We start from the raw sequence: 22,125 nt of genomic DNA on the forward strand, positions 1-22,125 counted from the left end.
TGTGGGAGAAAGGGCTGCAGGCATCTAGCTGTGAGCTGTTCCCAAACAGTACCTTTTCCTTAAACACACAATTAACTTTTCAATTTCATTAATGATCCGATAGGCAGATCTGCCAGAACTGGACAATGCTGTACTCTAAGACTAACAGGTTACATAACTTCCATGTACAAAAGGCATGCTGGAAGTAATCCTTGAGCTAGAGAAGTGAAATGGACTTCTATCCTTGGTAAGATAGAGTATACAGTAGCAGAGTCCCCACCTGTGGTAGAAGGGGTTGAAACTAGATGATCTTTAAGGTTTTTTCCAATTCAAACTATTCTATGATTCTATAACTAAATAATTACATATATGGTTAAATATTAGTCACTGGGAAAGAGAATTGCTCTGAAAAAAAAAATTCAATAACGTGATTATCAATGTCCTTAAAGAGCTGAAACAAGTGGATGGAGGACATCCAGTGAACATAATACATTTAAAAGCTTTTGGCAAGGATTCATATGAAAGAATAAATCAAAAGAACCAGGTTAGCACAGAGCTGGGGAGAACATCCTTTCACAAACTGAAAGACAGAAATCAGTTCTGGAGTCCTCTGGGGCACCAGTCCTTTAACTGATGGAAAAGACATTCACTAATGCACTCTTCTCCAAGCATGCAGGCAACACTAAACTCTTTTGGGTAGCCTGAAATCACAAAGGCACTAAGGAATCCAAGAAGGACTCTCAGAACAGACTAATGGGCAAATAAGCACACAAGGTGTAAATGAATAACCTAAACCATGCCTACACAACACTGCATTCAGTAACAATCTTAGAGGCATTTCTGACAGTTTTCTGTATTCATCTGTTTATTAAGCAGTGAAAGCCACAGCAGACAACAAAGTACTGGATCTCACCAGGAAGGACAGTGATGGCAGGACAAAGCACATAATGTTGTCACTATGTGTAAATTTCAGTACTCAAGAGATGTAGGTAGACTCTGTGGAGTTCTGTGCATCTCAAAGAGGACACAAGTAAGAGAAAGCACAGAGAAATACGAAGTTATTAAAAGACAAAGCAGCTGACTTGTGAGGAAAGACTAAAGAGACTGGAAATCTTCAACATGAAAAGAAGTTGTTGGACGAGAGCAAATATGATGGTTTACAAAAATAAAGACAACAGACAAGGAAGATGCAGAACTTTATCTCAAATTCAAAGCCAACAGAACTGAGAGGCACCACGTGAAACAAATATGAGATCATCTCAAACAGATGCAAGTTTCACTGTTGCTGTTCTAGGGAGTGTGTGTCTGTTTTTAAAAAAGTCAGTGAATTTATGGAACCTGTGCCACAAAGTTGTGAGCATAGACACAGATTTGGACAAAATCACTTAATCCATAATTCAACAATTAAGGAAACTAACATCCCCAACATGATGATTTCAGATGAAAAGAAATAGAACAGACTCGAGCAAACTGCCAATCCACCTCTCTCAGAAAGGTGCTCAGATTAAGGGAACAACAAAGAAAAGAGTTTCTGCAAACTATCATGACAAAGTTGATTGGTTAAACATTTTATCATTTTACTAGTTATTCCTTTTCTTTATAAAATCTTTATGAGGGTACAAAGCACAAGCATTCTGAAAGAAATAAAGGTCAGGTACAACTGATCAGGAGGATCTAAAGCCAAAGAGATTTACTTACAGTCTACTTCACAGAATCATAGAATAGTCTGAGTTGGAAGGGACCCAGAAGGACCATCAAGCGCAGATCTTAAGTGAATGGCCCATACAGGGACTGAACATAGGCATTATTAGCACCCTGCTCCAAACAACTAGCATTCAAATAAGAATCTGTGCTCACAGAAAACCAAATGACAGAGATGCCTTGAAAAGTCTCATATCACAGACAGTTTGCATAAGATAAACAATGAGTTATACACAATTAATTTGAGGAGCACCTTGTTTTGATCTTGGAGTTGGATTCCACTCAGGTACATTTTTCACTATTGCTTCGACAGCCTGGCCAGCCGCAATACGAGTATCCCAATTCGTACTTCTTAAATACACTAACACCTTTAAGGAGAGATGAATAATAAATAAGTATTTGCTTAAAATGTACTTCCAAAAAAATCCATCAGCTGTTATGCTCTATTAAAACACAATTACTTTAATGCTATGGATTAATACAACATTCAAAACAAAAGCACAAAGGACAAAAAAAAACCAAACCAATAAATGTCACCAGCCTTCTCTATATTGCTCACTGCTTAGCAGAACACTTGCCAGAGCGAGACCTTAAGACTTTGTAAGATATATTTAGTCCAATCAGTTAAACTGAAGCTTGATTTCCTCCAGGTACTGAACAAGGCTTGAGACATGTTTTATTTTTTTGGTTGGTTGGTTTCTTGCTGGCTTTTTTTCTACAAGGAAGCATTCAAAATTGATTAACAGACCTTAAAACCCTGAAGTCATTTAACCCAAGAAGAGATAAAACATGGATCACTTGAAGCAATACATGCTCTTCAAAACTAATTTATCACTATGTCACAATCTGGAAAAACCACTTCTTTCTCTGAAAGCAGTTTGATATTCATGATTCCTTGGCCACTCTGTTGATAACATCAATTGTGGTGAGAGCATCTGTTCAGTAAGAACAGAACTGAGGTCACTGAGCCATCTCCAGCTGTCAGATATGGACTATTTTTGGTGGTTTTACTAGACTTGATCAGTTTGAAGTCTCAAGCTAACGGAAAACTCTTCCCAATTTTCAGCCCTTTCAAAGACATGCAGCCTCGGACTTTTTTAATGTTTTATCACACAAGTGATAATCTTTAAAGGCAAGTGCAGAAATCTTTGTAATGCAGTAGAGCTTCTCTTTACAGAAAAAGGTCTGAACTTACAGCAAATGATGAATATCAATATTGAATGCTAAGTGAAACCTCACTAACAATCATTTCAGAAGCTGACAGAACAGTACCTGCAACAGAAGCAGCCCCTAATTTTCTTCATTCTCTTGCTTTTGAAAAAACCAAGACCACAATGCATTTTCTTCTTCCCACAGAAGCACACCCCTTTAAACTATATTTATTCTCACCATTACAGTACTATGGAAAAACATATGCTTACTTTAGATAAGAGATTATTCAGTTCATGAGGATGCAGTTTCACTACTTCCCCAAGTTGCTGTGCAGCTGCTTTTCTTGTTACAGGTGTTGTACCAGTGTCCAGTAAAATAAAGAGACGATCAAGCCTAAATGTGATTGACAAAAACCAAAAAGTTATGCTATTCATAGCTCAGCTGTCCATTTCTATTAATATTCCCCCACATTTTTCAGTTTATATAACTCAAAGAGAAGAGATGTCTGCCTGAAGACTGTCAGTTGGCAGGGTGAATAATGTACTATTTTTCTAATACTAAGCATAGCTGTTCTAAAAGCACATTTAATTCGGTAACAAAAGAAGAGTAATTGTGAGAAATGCTAGTTTTAAAAAATCTTCAGTTACAATAAAAAAATCCTGTATTACTACTGTGATAGAACATTTTCAATCTTGAAACATAAATATGTTGTGAGTGATCATTATATTCTATTTGACAGAAAAAGCAGAGGGCTCATCTGCTCCTATTATGCATTATCACTTCTATTGACAACACAGCTTGTTATCTGTAACACCAAACTCTGCTTCTCCAGGACAACAAATTTTTACTTTTCACGTCTTTTCCCCCTAATTACGTGGAATACATAAAACAAAACCTCTTGTATTTACAGCTTGGAAGTCATCTGATGCTTCTGGTCTTCCCACAAAATACAGGGATTTAACCAGCATATCTGTTTCCACTGTAACTCTGTATTTAGTGAAAGACTCAAATCATCTCTTTGTAGAACAATAAATTTCTTTCTTGTTACTGTGAGAAATAAAGTATATCTTTGTGTATATATTCACATAGCTATCTAGATACTCAAATCCATGACTGAAGTATTCATTATTCCCTCCACTATCAGTGGGTTGATCAGAACTCTCTAATGAGTGCCAAGTTTATGCTTTAGTTATTGGCCAGTATGAGATTATTATGAATAAGAATCTAGAACCTGTTCAAACAGTGCAATTAAAATTGTTCATTCCAGACTTATCATAAAAATACTCCTCCAAGAACTGCAACAGTACAAAACCAGACCTTACACAGCAGTGAAGCTCACCTAGACCAGCCTGGCAGAATAAAGATATAGATATCCTGGACAACTGTCTTCATAAACACACATCCTTAGTTTGAGCACACACAGGAAAGGACAAATGCCTTGTCCTGTTAGTCTGTTGCTACTAATTACATTTCATGTAAATTGCCTCTGACATTAGTTCCAACAATGTAAAAAGAACATTAAAAAATCCACCAAAACCTCTTTCCAACATCACTGCATTTTCTATTTTCTTTGGCATGCTTAAACTGCACTTAATCCTGAGTATATCTTAATGGGCCACAACAAAATAGGAACTACAGTGCAGGGCCAAGGCAATACCAAAACCCAAATACTCTCATAAATAGAGGTATTAGATTAAGTATTTATTAGATTTAAAATAATTATAACTTTTTAGACACAATTCTGCTATCTGCCATCCTAGAAATAATTATCTTCCTACTACTGCAATAGGTGAGCTTATTTCAATCTCTGTAGATAAAAATATTTTCAATTGCTAAGATTTACTAGTTAGTAAGTTATTTTAAAGTCACAAAAATTAAATCCCAGATACATCTAATCCAGCAATTTTGTGTGATCAGACAATCAAGTAGAAAAAAGCTTTACAGATCCATCACTTCTGAATCCCCAGTAGATGAATCCCCAATAGTCAGGCGAAGCATACCTAGTACCTCATTAGTTGCCAGTATTTTTTCTTCAGTACTTCTCACAGTAATAACCCAACCTAATTTGCAGCAGTCACTATTATTCAGTACAAAACACAGTGGCTTTCAGAATAACCACTGTTAGCTCAAACTTGCTTGTTCTCACCCCCTTCATTCTTAAGTTCTCTATGAAACTTCAGTGTTCCATACTCAAGTTTGCCATCTAGTACCACAAGATCCTTTAATTATCAAATTATCTTTTTAAATCTCAAATCAAGGACAATGCGTAACTGTGACCACTTCCCCAGCTAGAACTCTTCATGAGTCAAAACAGGAGGAAACCACTAAGTCAGCCTACCCTCAAAAACTCAACCTGAATTCCAGATGTAGTTACAACACTACATCTTCACACCTAAAACCCACAACTTTCTGAAGCTGTGTTACCTACAAAATACACTCTGTTTCATTGGGAGTTTTCTTTACCTACAGTGTGATTGGTTTGGAATTTGTTATTTTAAATTGTAATCTGCTTAAATTACACACAAATGCAAACCAAACAAACAAAAAAATCTTTCACTTGTCTGACATCACTACAGGAAGGTTTCAGCTTTCAACTCCAGCAAAATACATGGAAATAGGATTAGCAAACACAGACAACAACATCTGACTAACAGTAGTCCTGGTCACACTAATAATTCTCTTTTCCTCCTGCAGGAGGATGTAAAATTCCCAAACTATAATATTTTGGACCTATTAAGATTTTCAAATTAAGTGTCAGTGTTGCTGCAGCAGAGTATGGCAGAGCCTCAATTCTGCACGAGTTGGAAGGGTAGCACTGAAAAAGTTGTCTATGATCAGCAGTGCTAGTTGGTCTGTTTTTCAAATTAAAGCTTTCAAGTCTGAGTTTCAATAAGAATGAAAAAAAAACTCACTAAAAATTCCAAACCAGTTAGTTTTGAGTACCTTCAGTTTAAAAAGAAGTTTTCTAAATTCTGACAAGGTTTTCATTTTCCGAACAAACTAGCAGTCTCTAAACACGTTACTAGAGAGAACCAAGTTTTCTAGTGGCATGTGGTTCTCTGCTTCTCATGCTAGTCAGTGCTGTAGGCAGGGCACCATGTGCTTCACATAACTCCCAGAAGTGTGAAGCAACGTCGTAGAGTGAGATGCCCTACAATGTAGATAAAATTTTTAATTATTTTATTACATACTTCAACTCTAAAAAAAATTATTCTACGCCTATAGAAGACACAAGCAAGCAACAGAAACATAATGAATACTTTGGGGAAGAAAAAGAATAAAACCAAAAAGATTTATAAATGATGAGAAAGAATTGTAAATTATTATGAAAATTTAAATACAAATGCATGCTAAAAATTAAAGATATCTCTAAAGCTACTTCTGCACTTAACTGCTGCAATCAGAACTTAAAAACATGAAGTTCTTCACTTTTAAACAATGGTTTAGATCCTTCTGTCATCCTCCTATCCCATACCAACTACACCTCATCAACAGGACAGCAACCACATAAGACTTTGATATGAATTCATGCTGTATGAGCTCAGCACAAAGAACTACCTTGCTCAAAGAGGTAATTTCTTCCTCACACTTTAGAAATCCAAGACTTTTCTAGTCTCTGTTGAAGTATATCAGAAAGACATGACTGAGAGCAACAATTCGAAGTTCTTATGATCAGCACTCCACTCAATTTTTTCTTCTAAGAAGCACCTTTTACACTACCACAAAGTCCATTAGAAATGTTTCTGACACAGGCATCAATGCAGGTGCTTAAGTACAGGCATCCAGTAACATTTGAGATGCTTCACCTACAGAAGAACCACCACAACTAAGTGGTGGCATTCTCCAGGTACCACTGTGATTCCATTTTCTGGTCACTGCTGCCCATGAAACGACCTGTTTGGACTTTACATCTCTGTGCCCCAGCATGTTAAACTGTCCTGAGAACAATCTCTAATAATAAAGGCCATCTGGTATGAACAACTTGCAACTACCTTAGCATATGCTCCAACCCATTAAAATTGCATGACTGTACAAAAAATCCTTAGTGGCATAGTCCCTGGAACAGTAATGTCAAGCTCTGCCTAGAGCTCTTTGAAAAGCTGCTAGCTAGCACCCATCAGAAGGCAAGGGAATCCTCTTAGGAGTTGGTATTTTCAACATCCAGAAACCTTCCTCCCAGGCACTATTTCTTTATACAGAAATAGCCCAGACACCTTGAAAGCATCTCTAAATTAAACTTTAGACTTGACAAGGGTGAAATTCAACCTAAGTTCTAATGGAGTCTGACTCTTCTTGTTGACCTACCAGTCCTCTGCTGTCACTTCATGATTTGGTCAAATCCTAGCTTGGTCAGCTCTAAACATTCACTCATATGAACAGTTAAGTAATCAAATAAGCAACTTTCAAACAGTCAATCAGCCAGTAAGAGAAAAAAAAACCCACTCAACAGAATTCAGAACAAAACCCAGAAGTGCAATGACACACAAAAAATGGATTGTGATTTTACTTCTCCTTGGTGTGCAAACACTTATGAAGGTGGGACTGTGGACAACAGCTCCATGACCACACCAGGTCACAGTACTATACACTGCATATGGAATCCAACCAAATGCTGAAATTGGTATAATTAATTCCATATGGGCTGTATGTTTTATGTATTATCTACAACTTTATGCTGTACAAGTTTTACTTGTTAACTATTACATATGTATCTACAACTAACAATGCACCCCAAAATGTGACAAATTACATTACAAAACCTGTGAGAGAACTGCAAGCTGAAGCAGCTGTCAGGACAGACTAATACAAGATGTGTATCAGTAAGTTACAAAGTGAACACCTCAGTGACTATTCAAATTCCATCTGCTGGAGCAGGTTGGCATTCTTATCAGCAAGCAATTCTGACTTTCAATTTTCCCTTCAGTCCATCAGAAAAGTGTGTCTGAGAAACTGAGAGCTCTATCTCACTTGGGCAGCAGTGCACATGCCAGCTCTGCTTCCCCCCTTCCCCTGACTGTATCAGCCCTCCCACAAAGAGCAGCACAGAAGGCAGTCCACTGTTCTGGTCTTCAAGTTAATCTCCACCAACAAGAGAAGAGTTACATTATTCTTTCCCCTCTTTTGAGTCTGAACTCCCATAAGCACATTGGCTATAGAACATTTATTGTAATGCTTTGGGCATAGGCCTTTAAGCAGTAGTGAACACATACTTGCTCAGGTTAACTCCTGCTTTTTATGCAAGAGCAGCCATGAAGTAATAACTTCCACAGAACCTAAAAGCTGAGTTCTTCATAGACAAAGTCTGTGATAACCCCAAAAAAATTTCTGAAAGAAATTTTTGATGCAGTATTCAATTTGAAATGTTACATAAGTAATGATGCCAGCCAGTGCAGCCACTTGTTCTTGGGAAGTCACAGCCCTATACTTCAAAAGCTGAGAGCAATAAATGAGCCTTGCTTAGTTCACAGGAGCTTTACTCTCACAGCCTTCTGACATTATTCACTTTAAAATAAAAACTAGGTTCCTAATCTACATATTACCAGTCATACAAAAATTCAAATAAAACCACTGAACACTCTAGAAAACAGTATTAATCTTACACAGATCAAATCAAGAATGGGTTGCAAGAGCAGCAAATAATGCTCTCTATATTTCTGTAAGGAATTATCCTGAACACACCCTGAAGAGGTTGTCTTCAAGGCATTTCAGGGAGAACTTAGAGGATATACCAACTAAAATAAAATTGTTTACTCTTAATTCACCTCACCAGCCTCATAATTTTGTTACATTGGTTCTCCTTCACACTGCAAAGGCACCCAAAAACAGGAGAAAGGCATTAACACCTTGGTGTTACAATAACATGGGGTGCCTTTAAACACATTAAGAAAGTGGAAAAAAGTTTTATTAGATACTGGAGGACTATTATCATTTTATTACCTACTGAAACTCTACCATTCTGAGTAATCTGAGTTGTCATCCTCTTGGAAGTATTATTTTGCCTTCTGAAGTATCTCAAAAGATCACTGGTGACCTTGAATCTGCAATCATTCACCTGGATCAGGCACTTTGCAGGAATGAAGCTGAAGCAAAACTTTTCACTTCCTTTTTACCTTCTCAGTTCCACTATCAAAAACATTGGGATTTTTTTATTAACTATGCAAACATTATACTACATCTGTAAGATGAAGTAAGTGACAGAGATTGGTGACAGAAGCTAAGGCCTACCAAATTAGTTTGCACATTCACAGAAGGAAAACCAACCTTCCCACCCACCTATCACCATTCTGGAGGATGGTGTTCATTAGTCTCTCCAGCATAAACCACCAAAGAGATCAACATATACAATGCAAATATTCTGCAACTTCTTTTGGGATGAGGTATCTACTGTTTCGCTTTATGTCTGTTTTCTACAGCATCAACACAAATGTTTTATAGAAGGAGGTCTTCAATCCATGTAACATAAATTGCAGAATTAAATATCAGACTTTTTTGTCAATATTTTACAATTACTTTTAAGATGACAGTACTAATAGCAAAGCTGCAAATTCTCAATCTAATGTGGAGATTTCAAAGCATTCCCTATGTTTTTTTTTTATCTCCCTGAACAGATTAGGATTTTGTGAAAGGTTTTCAACTGGTCAAAAAGCAGAAACAAAACTTCCTGAGAAAACAACCACCTGATAATTTATTGTTTTGAGAATGTAAAACTATTTTGACCCTCACTTCCAAAATAAGTTATTTTTAAAAGAGTTGTTCCAATATAGAACTACCCCTAATGAAATTATTGTTAATAGTAATGCTTGGTATACACTCCAAGGACTGTGGACTTCAGAGAAAGATGAATTTGAGTCAGCTTCTTCCTCACTCTGCAAACTTGTACAGGTAAGAGGCATTCAACAATGAAATATTATGGTAAAATACAGTAACTGTAACTACCTAGAGGACAAGTGGAATTAGAACAGATGCTGGACCAACTAAACCGAACAAAAAGCAGTTATGCAGTTATACACACAAGTGCACAAACTATTTGTAACATGTCTGAAAGGGAAGGACCTTTGAAGTTCAATGTTCTGAAGTAAAAGGTGAGGAAAGGTATCTTTCTTTCTGAAAGCAGTACTGACACTGTATGAGTGTTCCTATGGTCCAGCAGCAGAAAGGAAACTCCATTTATCAGGAGATGCTGTCTAACTTCAAAGGGACACAGACAGACAAAATTTACACATCATTACTTCTTACAATTATATTAACATTGGTGCTTACCAGGAATACTCAAGATGTTACAGCACTCCAAAATGTGTATTTTTTTTTTAAGCTTCTTTCTTTTTTTTCAGCTTGTAACCTAAGTTACAAATGAAGCTGAAACAACTCTGTACCAACTCACCAGTATTACAGCACCTCTCCTGAGGTTCAATACCTTGTGTTCAGTTGTGTAACATTTGGATACTACAACGATAATCTGAAGCAACATCTAACACTATTATTAACATACCAACTTCCAATGCTTCACACTGAATCTTAGAATGAGCCACATCTAGCTTTACTTTCAGTTCCCAAACGGTGTTAACTAAATCTTTGTACTGCTGTTTTCCACCAAAGCAACCTTGGCAACTGAAATGGAAACCAGCCTTTAGAGCAGACACAGCCTCAGCACACAGTTGAAACGCTCTATCTTGATATTCCTGTTAGCCTCTATATCACATGTACATCAGCAAAGGTGGTTAAGCAGACTGACCAGACCTCATGTAATTAGACGACTCCTCTACTTTACATGATGACTTATTTCAATGTACACGGTAATCTTGTTACAGCAATCCTTACTACTTCCACATTCTTCTGGACAGATTTGGGGGATGAGAAAAAGCCACAACAAACATATAACAAGTTCATAAAAAAATAAGAGTAGAATAAAACAAAGGGATACTTTGTACAAACTACAAAGCTTAAAACAATCTGCAAAAGACAGAAAGAATCATCTGTTATACCTGCTACTAGAAGCCCCTAAAAGGTGCATTGCTGACATTAATTCTGATTTCCTTACAAATATGCACACCTTTACTTTGCTACATAGAATTGCAAACTTATTCACACACAGCTACTGAAACAGAATTTACTTTTGTGATAGCACTTTGGAGGTAGAGATACTACAACACGTGACTTGGAGCTAATCTATCACAAGCTTAATTTGGATTTATGGTTTCCTTTCAATTATTCTGTTCGGAAGCTTAACCCGGCCGTTTCACGCACACACACACAAAAAAAAAAAAAAAAAAAAAAAAAAAAAAAAAAAAAAAAAAAAAGCAGGAATTTGTGGTCAGCATTTTTTATTATAAAACAGCTCTGTAGCTCGGTTAAGACACACCTCTGTATCTGTGAATGCTTTAAAAGCTGGCACACCCCAGAGCACATGTGTGCAAGCAGATACTGCCCAACATTTTGAGGCAGAGCCAGAATACCGTGATCACTTTTCTCCATGAAAGCCTGTTTCATTTTGGTTACTTTACAACCAAGGGCTCTAAAACGCAAAAAACGGTTTCTCGCCAGTTTTTGGGACTCAATATCGTAACTTCCTATTCCCTAACAGTTTAATCACCCTAGGAAAGACTGGCCAACAACACGAAGGTGTCGAACTCAGGAGGAAGCCCGAGACGCCCCAGGCAGAGCCCCTGCGGCCCGAGGGAGGGAGGGGGCACGGGGCTCACCCCCGGCCAGGACCCAAGCCCGGCGCCACAGCATGCAGGCACCCCGGGCCCCAGCGGGGCGGCCGCAGCGAGGTCGCAGGCTCCCGAAGCAAAAGGAGACGGAAAGCGGGCACCCCTCCTCCTCCCCCACACGAGGCCACACGGAGAGCCGGGAGTCGCCGCTGTCGGCCCTAACTCCCCCCAATTTTCCAGCTCCCACCGACCTGGAGACGGCCATGGCCGCCTGGAGCCGGGCCGGGCTGACGGCGGGCGGCGGGACGGGGGGGCCGGGGCACTGCCCGGGCCGAGGGCGCTGGGCCTCGCTCGGGCCTGGGGCGCCGCACCCGGCCTCGGCCCCGCCGGCGATCCGCGGGCAGCGGCTGAGCGCGGCAGAGCCCGGCGGCGGTCGGAGTGTCGCTCCCCCGGGCGGGGCGGCGGCGGCGTGGGCAAGAGCGGCGAAAGACCCTCGGAGCGCGGGTTAAAGCCTCGATTCCCCCATCACCGGGGCGAAGCCCAATGCCTGGTTTTATATGAGCAGCCATCTTGTATTTATTCCCTTCCTCCATGAGAGCCGCTTCCTGATTGGCAAGAGCGTCCAGCCGCAGCCAATGGCGGGAGCGCTTCTAAGAGCAAGGAGGGCGGGAGCGCGCAGCGCCCGCACTGAGCAGGATCGGCCATGGAGCCCGCCGGGCCGGCTTGTGGTGGGGGGGCGGGGGTGCCGGCCTCTGCCGGGGCGTTCCACCTGCACGGCGATGGTGGGGGGGAAGAACACAAAAGACAGAGTTCCAGTCCCGAACCCTGAGAGGAGAAAAGGACACGAGAACGCGGAGTAAACGCTTTTCCTTCCATGTCTACTGGGTGGTAACCCTTCTGCCTCGCCAACACGGCGGGACAGGGCGGTCGGTAGTCGCTGAACCAACGCCGCACCCCGCTCTTGCCGAGGTCCGCTGTCCATCGGCCATGCCCGGTGCTGCGGCGCGAAGTCTCTGCCGGTGGGACTACAACTCCCGGCATGCCTCGCGCTTGGCCGGGCTCGGCCGCGGGCCCCGCCGTCCTTGCGGGCGGGCGCCGCTCCGGAGCCCCGCAGTGAGGGGCGGCTGTCACACAGCGGGCTGGCACTGCAGAGGGCTTGTGGCACACGAGCGTGGGAACACCCAAGGGTTTGTAAGCGTCGCCAGCCACGCCGGGCAGCGACGGGGCGGCTGGTCCGGCCCGGTCACGGCTTCTCTGTGAGGGGCCACGTTGTTTCCCGCTCTGAGCCGTCGCTCCGGCTGGGGCAGCGGCCCGTCCTCCCGGCCCGGCGATGCTGAAAGAGCCCTGGAACCCATCCCGGCAGTGCCCCTTGTCGCGGGCAGGCACACCAGGCTCCCAAGTGCTCGCTATCAGCTTCCATCAGATCCAGATTAAGAAATTAGCCTTCGACTAATCATTTAAATTAATGGTCCCAGACTGGTACATAAAGTTAGCTGACGTAGGTAACCTTTCATGTGATAAGTTGGAAACAAAATAATGGATTTTTTTTTTCCTGTGATGGCATAGACTTGGATAAACATAAATTTGCATAGTGCTGTATGATAAAGTTTTCCTCTGAAGCCCATTGTGGTGTGAGTGCTTCACACCCAACCCTTCTAAAGGGATTTCTGCTCGCCCCAGCCTTTCTGGTTGGTCTCCCTCTCCTCGGAGAGTTAACTCTTCATGTATGGCTCACTCATTCTGTCTGCACGAGCACATATTCTAAACAAACATCCTAATGCTCTCTGCATTATCACTGGCTTTTGACAGTTCTCTGAAGACACTGGGATAATGCTTCAATCTATCCTTACCCATGCAGGTCCAGCCTATACTTCAGCCTTTCCTAAACTATGCCAGGCATGCTGCTTTCCTGCCTGTCCCTCCTGTCCTTTGGTGGGAGCACTGTGGCAACTGAAAACTGGCATTGGAGTGGCCCCAAACAGTGGCAGTGAGAGTCAGCCTGAGGCCTCTGAGCACGGAGTGTGGCCAGAGCAAACTACAGACCTGTTTTTCAGTGGTGGACGTGGGTTTTGTCACAGTGACAACAGTTCAATGACCCAGATAATGCCTTTTGCCTGTCATGGCTCTGATGCAGTAGCTACCTTTAAACAGCTCAGTATACCTTCTGTAGTTGAATACACACAAAAAGTGCAGTGGGTATAGCTGGAGGACAAGAGCCACTCACCAGAGTACTCCAAAGACTCCCCACACCTTCCTTTCTGCCATCCCATATCCTCGTGTTGCAGGTGCACTTGCCTGGGTCCCTGCCCGTGATCCCAGGCACATGCCTGCTCCTGTCCTGTGTGTGTCCATGTTTGATTTAGACAAGTATGGGGAGGGAAGCAGGGAATTGGGGTAGGGAGCAGCAAGCAACAGACTGAGGGCAGAGATATTTTCCTTGTATGTTTGATGCTGTTGACATGGATGCATAGCAAACATCCCTGATAGTATTTCCGTGTTTGTTTAGCCAGGAATCAACAGCCATCCTGTCCTGCTGTGGACGTTATTGAAATGATCCTCAGGTGGTATTTCCAATTCTAACATCCTATTTCCTCTTACATTCCTTAAAAACAATTTTAATAGCAGTCAAGGCAGAGGACACATCAAATATGCAATAAAATGTTTTGAACAGCTCCTACCTGATAAAAATAAATGCAGGGAAAATATTGGTAGTGGGTCGTATGCACTGAGTACTTGCTGAAATTATGTTAAACTGCACTTCCAGCAAAACAATCTGCAAAAGACAGAAAGAATGATCTGTTATAGCAGGCATTCTGGACTCAAACACAATTCATTCAAGTATCACACCATATATATTTGTATTTTGATGTGATATTTATATAAAGCACATCATTATTTAACTATTCACTTGTATCTTCTGCTCAATTATTTCCCTACACTCTATGAAAACTAATTCTTCTTTGTCCATGCATCTGTTCAGCACCTCTATAAGTCACACCAATTTTGTTTGCATTTTTTGGACCTATTTTTCAAGGAGTACCTATACATTTCCTTCCTTCTTCTTCTGTTAAAAGAATCCCCCCCTGAAAATCTGTTGTGTGCCAGTATACTCTCTCCAACCTGCTCCTAAATTAAATAAAACTCAGTAATTACACTCCTTTGGTATGTTTTAATGAGTACTTTCTGCATCCATCTCAACTGGTTTTATTTTGCTTTCTCCCTCCTGCCAGCTGTGTTCACTTGTGAGCTCCTTGCTCAGGCTGCAGATGCACAGTGACAGCAGCTCGGGTCTGTGCCCTGTTGGCTGCCAGAGCCCAGGCAGAAAGAGGTGCAGCCTCCAAGTGCTCCAGCTGTGCAAATAGCAGATGACTGAGACACCGTTTTTCAGTGGAATCCCTCCTGATTAGACCTGACATAACATAATCTTTTACATGTTCTAGACTCTTAGAGGACTAACTTCCAGTTAGTTTTGTTTGTGTCCTGAAGATTTGAAGATTTGTACTGCTCAGGATTACATCAGCCTCTCTGTAGTGGTAGGTATAACATTTGCTGCCTTCTAGTCTAATAAAAAAAGACTATTTTCATAATAGCTTACATGTATTTTAGTGTCTATGTTATTTGATTTCCAAATTCCCTTGGAAAACTTGTCTGAAGACAAGTTAGTCTTAGAAGCTTGCCCCTTCTTAGCAGTTTGCTTAGACAGCTTCTCTGCCGGTGTCTTAATCTCTATTATTATTTTGATAATCTGTGCAAAAAAAATCTGGGAGATACATTTATACAGTATGAACTTATGCAGGAAAATGGTTCAGGTTCTTTATAACATGTATTTCTTAAGAATGCTATCTGTTCTGAGGTCTGCAAACTAGATATCTTGTAGACTATTTCCAACATTTAAACTTTAAAATTCTTATTTGTTTTTATACATTTATCTACTTCTTCTTCAAGTATTATTTAATCTTCCTTGTTTTTATTTGACATTTTATCTCTGTAGGTTAGGCCCCTCTTTAGTAGTGTTGTCAAAATCAGAGTTCTTATTGCTGAAAATTGTTTTAGTTGAGTATTCTCTTGTTTCTAACTAATAGTGTCTCTTGCTATTCTGTTTGATTTTTATTTAAAGGTGTATTTATTTTTCACTAGTTTCCATGCCAACTCATGGCTTTTAATTGTCTTATTTTTACTCCAATGAAGTTTTTTAGTAGCTGCATAACGTTATGAAAGCCTCTTAATAAAAAGTCAACTTGTTCATGGCCTTCCTTTTAAGTTCTTCACAATAAGTGCTGGAGGCTGGATGCTGACTGATAGCTCTAGTAGTTTAAAAACACCTCAGATACCAAGGAAGTGCTGGATTCTGAGAGACAAATCAGGGCAAAGCATTGCCACCCACAACATGCAGCAGCAACATTTCTGAAAAATGTTTGATGGGCTTCAATTTCTCAACATCAAACAGGATTGCAATAACCACTAGGTAGGGAAAATCACCAGCATCTAAAAGATTCCCAATGTCACCAGAGCTGTGTAATTATCTCATTAGATTTCATTACCTCTGATCATATTTAATATTGTCAATTTGTGACAATTTTCTGAATGAGAGGCTCGTGATATGACAAAGAGAGATGGAAAACTTGTGTTTCTCTTCTTGTAATTTTCTAATCTCAGGGATTTTATCTCATGAGATGGCACAGACTTGTTCAGAAGTGTTGCTTCTTGCCTATTTCCATTTTAAACAGATATTCTGTATAAGTGATCAGCCTTGATGTATAAGGTTGTACAACCACCTTGTTTTTGGTAGCCATGGACTTTAATTTCTTCAGCATATATTTCCATTATCATGAATTTCCCATTTTTTAACTCAGCTCTGTTTGCCACCCCATCTTATGAAGCCATAAATAACTCATATCCTTTGAAAACCTTTTATGTACAAACCCTGTAAATTTCTTAGTTTTGTCTAGCAGTTATCCATGCTATCCTAAGTTCAATAAATATTTTACAGTTTGGGTAGTTTATTGTTACTGTGGCATTTTTAGGAAATGGTATTATCTATCAATTGCATACAGTTGGTCTTTTTTTCAAACAAGCTGTTATGTTTACATTTAGAGCCTCCTTCTTTTGACGTCTCTGCACATGGAACTACACCACTTTCTATGTCAAGAAAGTAACTAAAGTAAATTTACATTCAGTAAATAAACTTAATTTTGAAGTATAAAGAGATTAACAGTAACTGAAGGGGAGAAAAGCTAATGTCAAGATGACAAGTATCTAATTGGGCTTGTTTGGATCAAGGTAACAGACACAAAGGAGCCAGTCAGAGACAAAGAGAAAGGAAAATAATGAGGTCAAACTCTTCCTAGAAGTCTGCAAGTCTTTCTACATAGTCCTGTAGAAAGAAGCAACATGAAAATAACATGACAGAAACAACTAAAGACCTTTTACTAAATTTTTCTATTATCTGAAGTTGTGTGGTTCTAAGGGCTTTTTCTTTATTTAATTTCAGTAGTCTGACTCTTCTTTATTTTTCATGACCTAATGCAAGAGGGACATTAGTCCGTGCAGTTAAAAAAAAGTGCATAAAATTCCAATGTGCACAAACTGAATACAAAGAGTATAAATAGAAAAGCACCTCTGTCATCAGGGACATAAGGATTCAGAAGCACACTATAATGCTGAATAAACAAGGCCAGAGGTTTCACATCTAGTCCAGCTCTTTCCAAAAGCTGTTGCTTTTCAAAGATAAAAAAGAAAGCTAATCTGTTGCCATCATCACAAGTTCTGCAGCAGTTAATGAGTTTAAATTAGATTTAAAAACAAGTCTGGTGCACGTACTCTTTGCTCTCTATATATTTTAACTCCTGTATTTAAGTGATAGAAAGCAGTAACTTTTAATTTGCAAATATTGTTTCTCAAAATATATTTTAGGCCTGTGAAAGATTTCCAGCATGTAGTGTGAATATCATAATTTACCATTTACTGTATACCAGAATTGCTATTTAATATCTACAGCATGATGTTGATACCAGGATGGGATGATCCTGTTTTTCATCTGAGGTGTGCAAACAAGCATCAACCAGCTCCATCATTTGGATATACCTTTTTATACTTTTTTAAAATTTACTTTGTGCATCTCAAAGATTGACTGACATAAACAGATTGAACAGTTTGAATTCTGTTTTCTTCTCCTAAAAGTTTATCTTGTCTTATGGACTTTTGTTTGGCAGCATAACTCTGAAAGAAAAAACTTCTGTTTATGTTAGAAGAGGCCCTTTGAAGAACTACATGGGGAACATCCTCATCTGTAGCAACTTTATCAGACTTATCTGTGTTGAGGGTTCTTTCATCTTCGTTTGTGGAACATTCAGTCTTGAGTGTTCCTCATAAAGCAATAAATGTCTCCTGCTTTCAGTATGTCTTGTATTGACCTGCTTGTTGTACTTCTTAGAGAGTTACTTTAGATTTGTTTGTTACACTTTAACTAATTTATAACTGTAAGTTTTGTGTGATGGGTACAGTAATAGCAACTTTATAGTGTGTTTTTCTGCTGTCCTGAAAGTGTGAGATAAGACACGTATGTACCTGTAATAGACAAATTTAATTTTTATTCACAGATTTCCTCAAATGATGGGATTCCTGATACCCAGTAAAAACTGAGCTCATTTTCAATGTGGATGGAATAGGTTTATGGAGCAGTTTCTTACTTGATTGTGTGAAATTCTCATTGAATTCTACAGGGAATATAATCAGGATATTATACTACACATAGACTAAATTTAAAGCTTAGAGAAAAGCATTATTAGTTTTAAGATCCCACATGACTTTCCTGTAGGATTAGAGATCTGAGTGCTCCTGTGTTTTTTTGATAACTTTTATTTACATCAGCTCACACAGAGCCACATGCACAGCTTAGAAGACCCAGATAAGAAGTTGCCAGGAACTCCTCCTCCAGCATGTGTCCTCTTTTTATACCCAGTAATCTTTCATCAGCTTTTTACACATGCACCTTTTGCACGTTTCTTCCCTCATACTCTCTCCCCCTGATACTTGCATTTTCATTTTCCCTCCTTCATTTTTCTTTTTTAAAACATTTCTTTTCCTCTCCTTTCCCTGCAACCTCTGCATTGTCTTCTCATCTCAGGAGGACAAAGAATCAAGTTGCTTTCTCACCTGGTTTGTTTTTGTCATCTGTTTTTCTGGCTCTCCACAAGAGGAAGAAAGGGAGCTGCTGGTTTGGTAATTGCTGTCCACTGGAACCAGTAAAGCACAGTCTGCTGATACCTGGTGCAAGTAACATCCTGGAGAGGAAACAAGCTCTAGTGGCTGGTGACAGCATGGAACCTATTGCTTTTTGTTTGCACACATGTTTTAAATAAACTGCTCTTCACAGCACCCAAAGATTCATACCCCCTTGCTAAATCCCAGATGGGGGATACCTTCCTTCTTTTCTCAGCACTGACCAGGTTCTTAGGCCACAAAAGACCTTTGGATGCCTGCATTTCTAGGTGCTTCACCTAAGACATTTTAAGAAAGAATTGATCTTTGAGAAGATGCTGCTCAGGTCATTGAACTGCTGGTTGTACACTGGTTGCACATTGGTTGTAGTGCACCCCAAATTTGAAGGGTAACATCACTGATCATTTTTGCACACACGAAGAGAAAACCTGCAGCTTGCTAGCAGTTACTGCAGAGGCAAACAGAGAAGGATCCCAATTACACTCGTGGCTCCTTGTAGGTCATTTACCTTTTGCCTCAGCTGAGAGAAAAAACAAACATGCAAACCATTCTAGCCCTTTTATAGGTAACCTTGTTCTTCACTTAGAAAACTGAACGCTGTACATTGTAGATTTCTACGTATAAATTTACTTGTATCCTTTGTTCTGGTTTTCTGTTGGAGCTCACTTCTCCTTTTCCCAAGCCATTCTTGGGAATCAGCCTTCTGCACAGAGCTCATATGAACTTTCAGTATTTTCCAGGAGTCACCTGAACATTTCCTAACTCAAGATCATCATAGCTCCAGGCAAGCTGGCATGAAGACTTCACCATCTGATAAAAATCCAGTGAACATATGGCTTCAGGACAGCAACAGAAAAGAAGTTTTCTGAGAGTTGAGTTCAACAGCTATATATATTAGAACTGTTATAATTTCATTAAATAATTTTGTGCTCAGTCTGAATTTTCTGTATTCTTGTGTTTTTCTTCAAAATCTCACACTCAGGGCAGTGGGTAACCAACACTATCTGGCTTTTTATGCTCTGTGACACAACAACAGCTAGTTCTGTTTGCTGCAAACATACATTAAAGAAACCAGCAACATTTTATAACATTTTTGTACAACTGTGAAATAAATAAAAGTATTGTGTTTTATTTATGAGTGCTGATGTAATACAATATCCCCTTAAAAAAACAAGAAACATGTAATTTCATTCTCTACCATGTGAATTTAATTAGCAATTAATTAATAGTGCAGATGTGAATACACAGTGATGAACCACCTGTGGAATTTGAGATAAATGTCAGCTGGAGTTCATAATGTATTATGTGGGCTTAGTTCTGCATAATTTCATTAGGAACAAAATAAGGTGGAAAGCTTTATCCTAAATAATAAATAAATAAATAAATAAATAAAATTATATCTATTTTCATATAGTCCTCTCAAAACCATTTGTGGAAACATCATGTCTAACAATATTCCCTGAAGAGAGACACTCAACATAGGTAGGAAAGTGATGCTCATTTTGTTAGATAACAGAATTGCACGACCTGGTTGTTTGCACCTAAACCCTCACAGAGTCCTGCAGGAACTGACAAGGGCTGGTAAGAGCTGATGCTGATCCTAACTTCTTATGCCACATTTCTTCTTCACTGAGCATTCCAGTGCACCAGCTTTTCAGCTCTCCAGTCTGAAGCAGCAAAGGATTGACTCTAGGGTCACTGCAATCCTAAATAACAAACCCCCAGAACAAAAATACAAAGGGTAAATGTTTGCTGCTCTTTATTCACTTTATACAAGGTAAGATCAGTCTGCAATATCAGTCTGAAATTCTTGGGTCCCTGCTGGAAAATGCCAGGAAGGGTGTTTTTTGCTGATTTTTCAACAGGATCTAGTACTATAGTAGCCCATGATGCAGATCTTTCTTACTTCCAGATAAAGAAATCTAGATGAAGATTCTTGTCTTACAGCTCAATTAAAAAAAAAAAAAAGAAAAAAAAAAAAGGCAAGTGAAGGAACAAATGCCTTTTCGTAACATTTAGTGTTCAGTTCCACAACCGGTTTATATAGACAGGGCTTCATTCCTGGGGCCACATGAATGAAGCTCACCATCAGATTTGATGGCAAATACAATTTAATGGGAAATACAAAGCTGCTGTGAAAATGAGAAAACTATTTACTTTGTACAAAGAACAAAGCCACAGTTGTTCTACCAGTTGTAGAAGCATTTGCAGTATGAATTTATATCCATTGAGTCCTTTGACTAGGGGAATTATTTGCATGTAATACAAAACAACAGGAGTTACAAGGTAGTCCAATCTAGTTCTTATTTAGTACAGAACCACAAATTCAGAAATCTTGGTTTTCTGCTGCCACTAAAAGCAAAAAGAAACCTCTCTGGGTTTTGGTACTAACATTTTTTCCCCCAGTTTTCCAATGTATACCTACACCCTCTTGCTTGATGCTTTAAAGCTTTGCTTTTAAGGCAGTGTCTTAACAAGCTCAAGTAGCTTGCACTAAATTGTTTATTTTAACATAATGATCTCCCTTTATTCTTATTTATTGGGAACCCTTTTCAGTATTACTTTATTAAAATGTAATAATGAAAAATGTAGGTATTTAAATTTACCTAAGTATTATAGTGATACTGTCTTCCATCCTATGGAATGATTTCCTTACCCATAGTAGGAGCTGTTGGTGCTAGCATGCAGCTGCTGGCATAAATTCGGTTACTGTTTGTTGCACTGCCTTTGTGAGAGCCACAAGCAGTTCAGGAGACTGTTCAATACATGACCCTTAAAAGGAGTTCACCTGAAGAAGTAAGTTTTCTGATTACATTGCTCTGCTGTAAGAAGAAACTAGTAAACAATAGAACTGAGAAGTAGGACAGATGTGACTGACAAACAAGGAAGTTTAAGTACATAGGTGCCAGTGCCCTTGGCCAGTCGAGACAGTGAAGGTGACACACATGACCTACCTTCCTCAGGATCTGTTGCTGAGAAACTGGTGAAATTTACCTGCAGTGGACTATTCTGAAACATAAGATAACCTAAGGGATCAGGAAAAAAATACACAATCAGGATGAGCTATTCCAATTACTGAAAAGCAAGCTTGACATTTAGAATATTCAAATTCCACTTGTTTATATGTTCTTAGCAATCTGGGAAAAATTCTGCTATGAAAAAGAATGCAACTGGGTCAGTTCATTTGATGGTACAGATAATATGGAAATAAATTGTTGTGCTGCAGTGACTTTTAGCAGTAATTCAAAGTTCTGTTTTCAAATTAAAGGATGAACTGGACATAACCTGGCTTCATTAATTTCTAAGTATTTGCCCTGTAATTTCAGTGCTAGTCTACCTGATAGTGCAGTGTTTTATTATGCATCTGGAAATCACAAATATTTTAAAGAACTGTAAAACAAAAACAAACACAATCACTCAG

General features: G+C 39.4%; 1 protein-coding gene across 5 annotated transcripts in view; it reads right to left on the reverse strand.

Annotated features, from left to right (window-relative positions):
- The window catches only part of BTAF1 (B-TFIID TATA-box binding protein associated factor 1), a 52,078-nt gene extending 30,212 nt beyond the window's left edge, over positions 1-21,866 (reverse strand). The window contains exons 1-5 of one of the 5 annotated variants that reach the window (XM_085582552.1): positions 21,659-21,866; positions 18,639-18,766; positions 14,162-14,256; positions 3,102-3,225; positions 1,934-2,048 (exon numbers count right to left, since the gene is read on the reverse strand). In XM_085582552.1, the coding sequence (XP_085438678.1) occupies positions 1,934-2,048; positions 3,102-3,225; positions 14,162-14,256; positions 18,639-18,766; positions 21,659-21,722 (526 nt within the window). In that variant the 5' untranslated portion in view covers positions 21,723-21,866. Of the gene's footprint in view, positions 1-1,933; positions 2,049-3,101; positions 3,226-11,734; positions 12,180-13,707; positions 14,032-14,161; positions 14,257-18,638; positions 18,767-21,360; positions 21,527-21,658 lie in introns of those variants that run through there. The other 4 variants (XM_085582554.1, XM_085582553.1, XM_021536465.4 and 1 more) reach the window with 4 other exon arrangements.
- Between the last annotated feature and the right edge of the window lie 259 nt (positions 21,867-22,125).

The sequence above is a fragment of the Lonchura striata genome, chromosome 6 (assembly GCF_050655825.1).
Source record: "Lonchura striata isolate lonStrDom1 chromosome 6, ASM5065582v1, whole genome shotgun sequence".
NCBI classification, from domain to species: domain Eukaryota; kingdom Metazoa; phylum Chordata; class Aves; order Passeriformes; family Estrildidae; genus Lonchura; species Lonchura striata.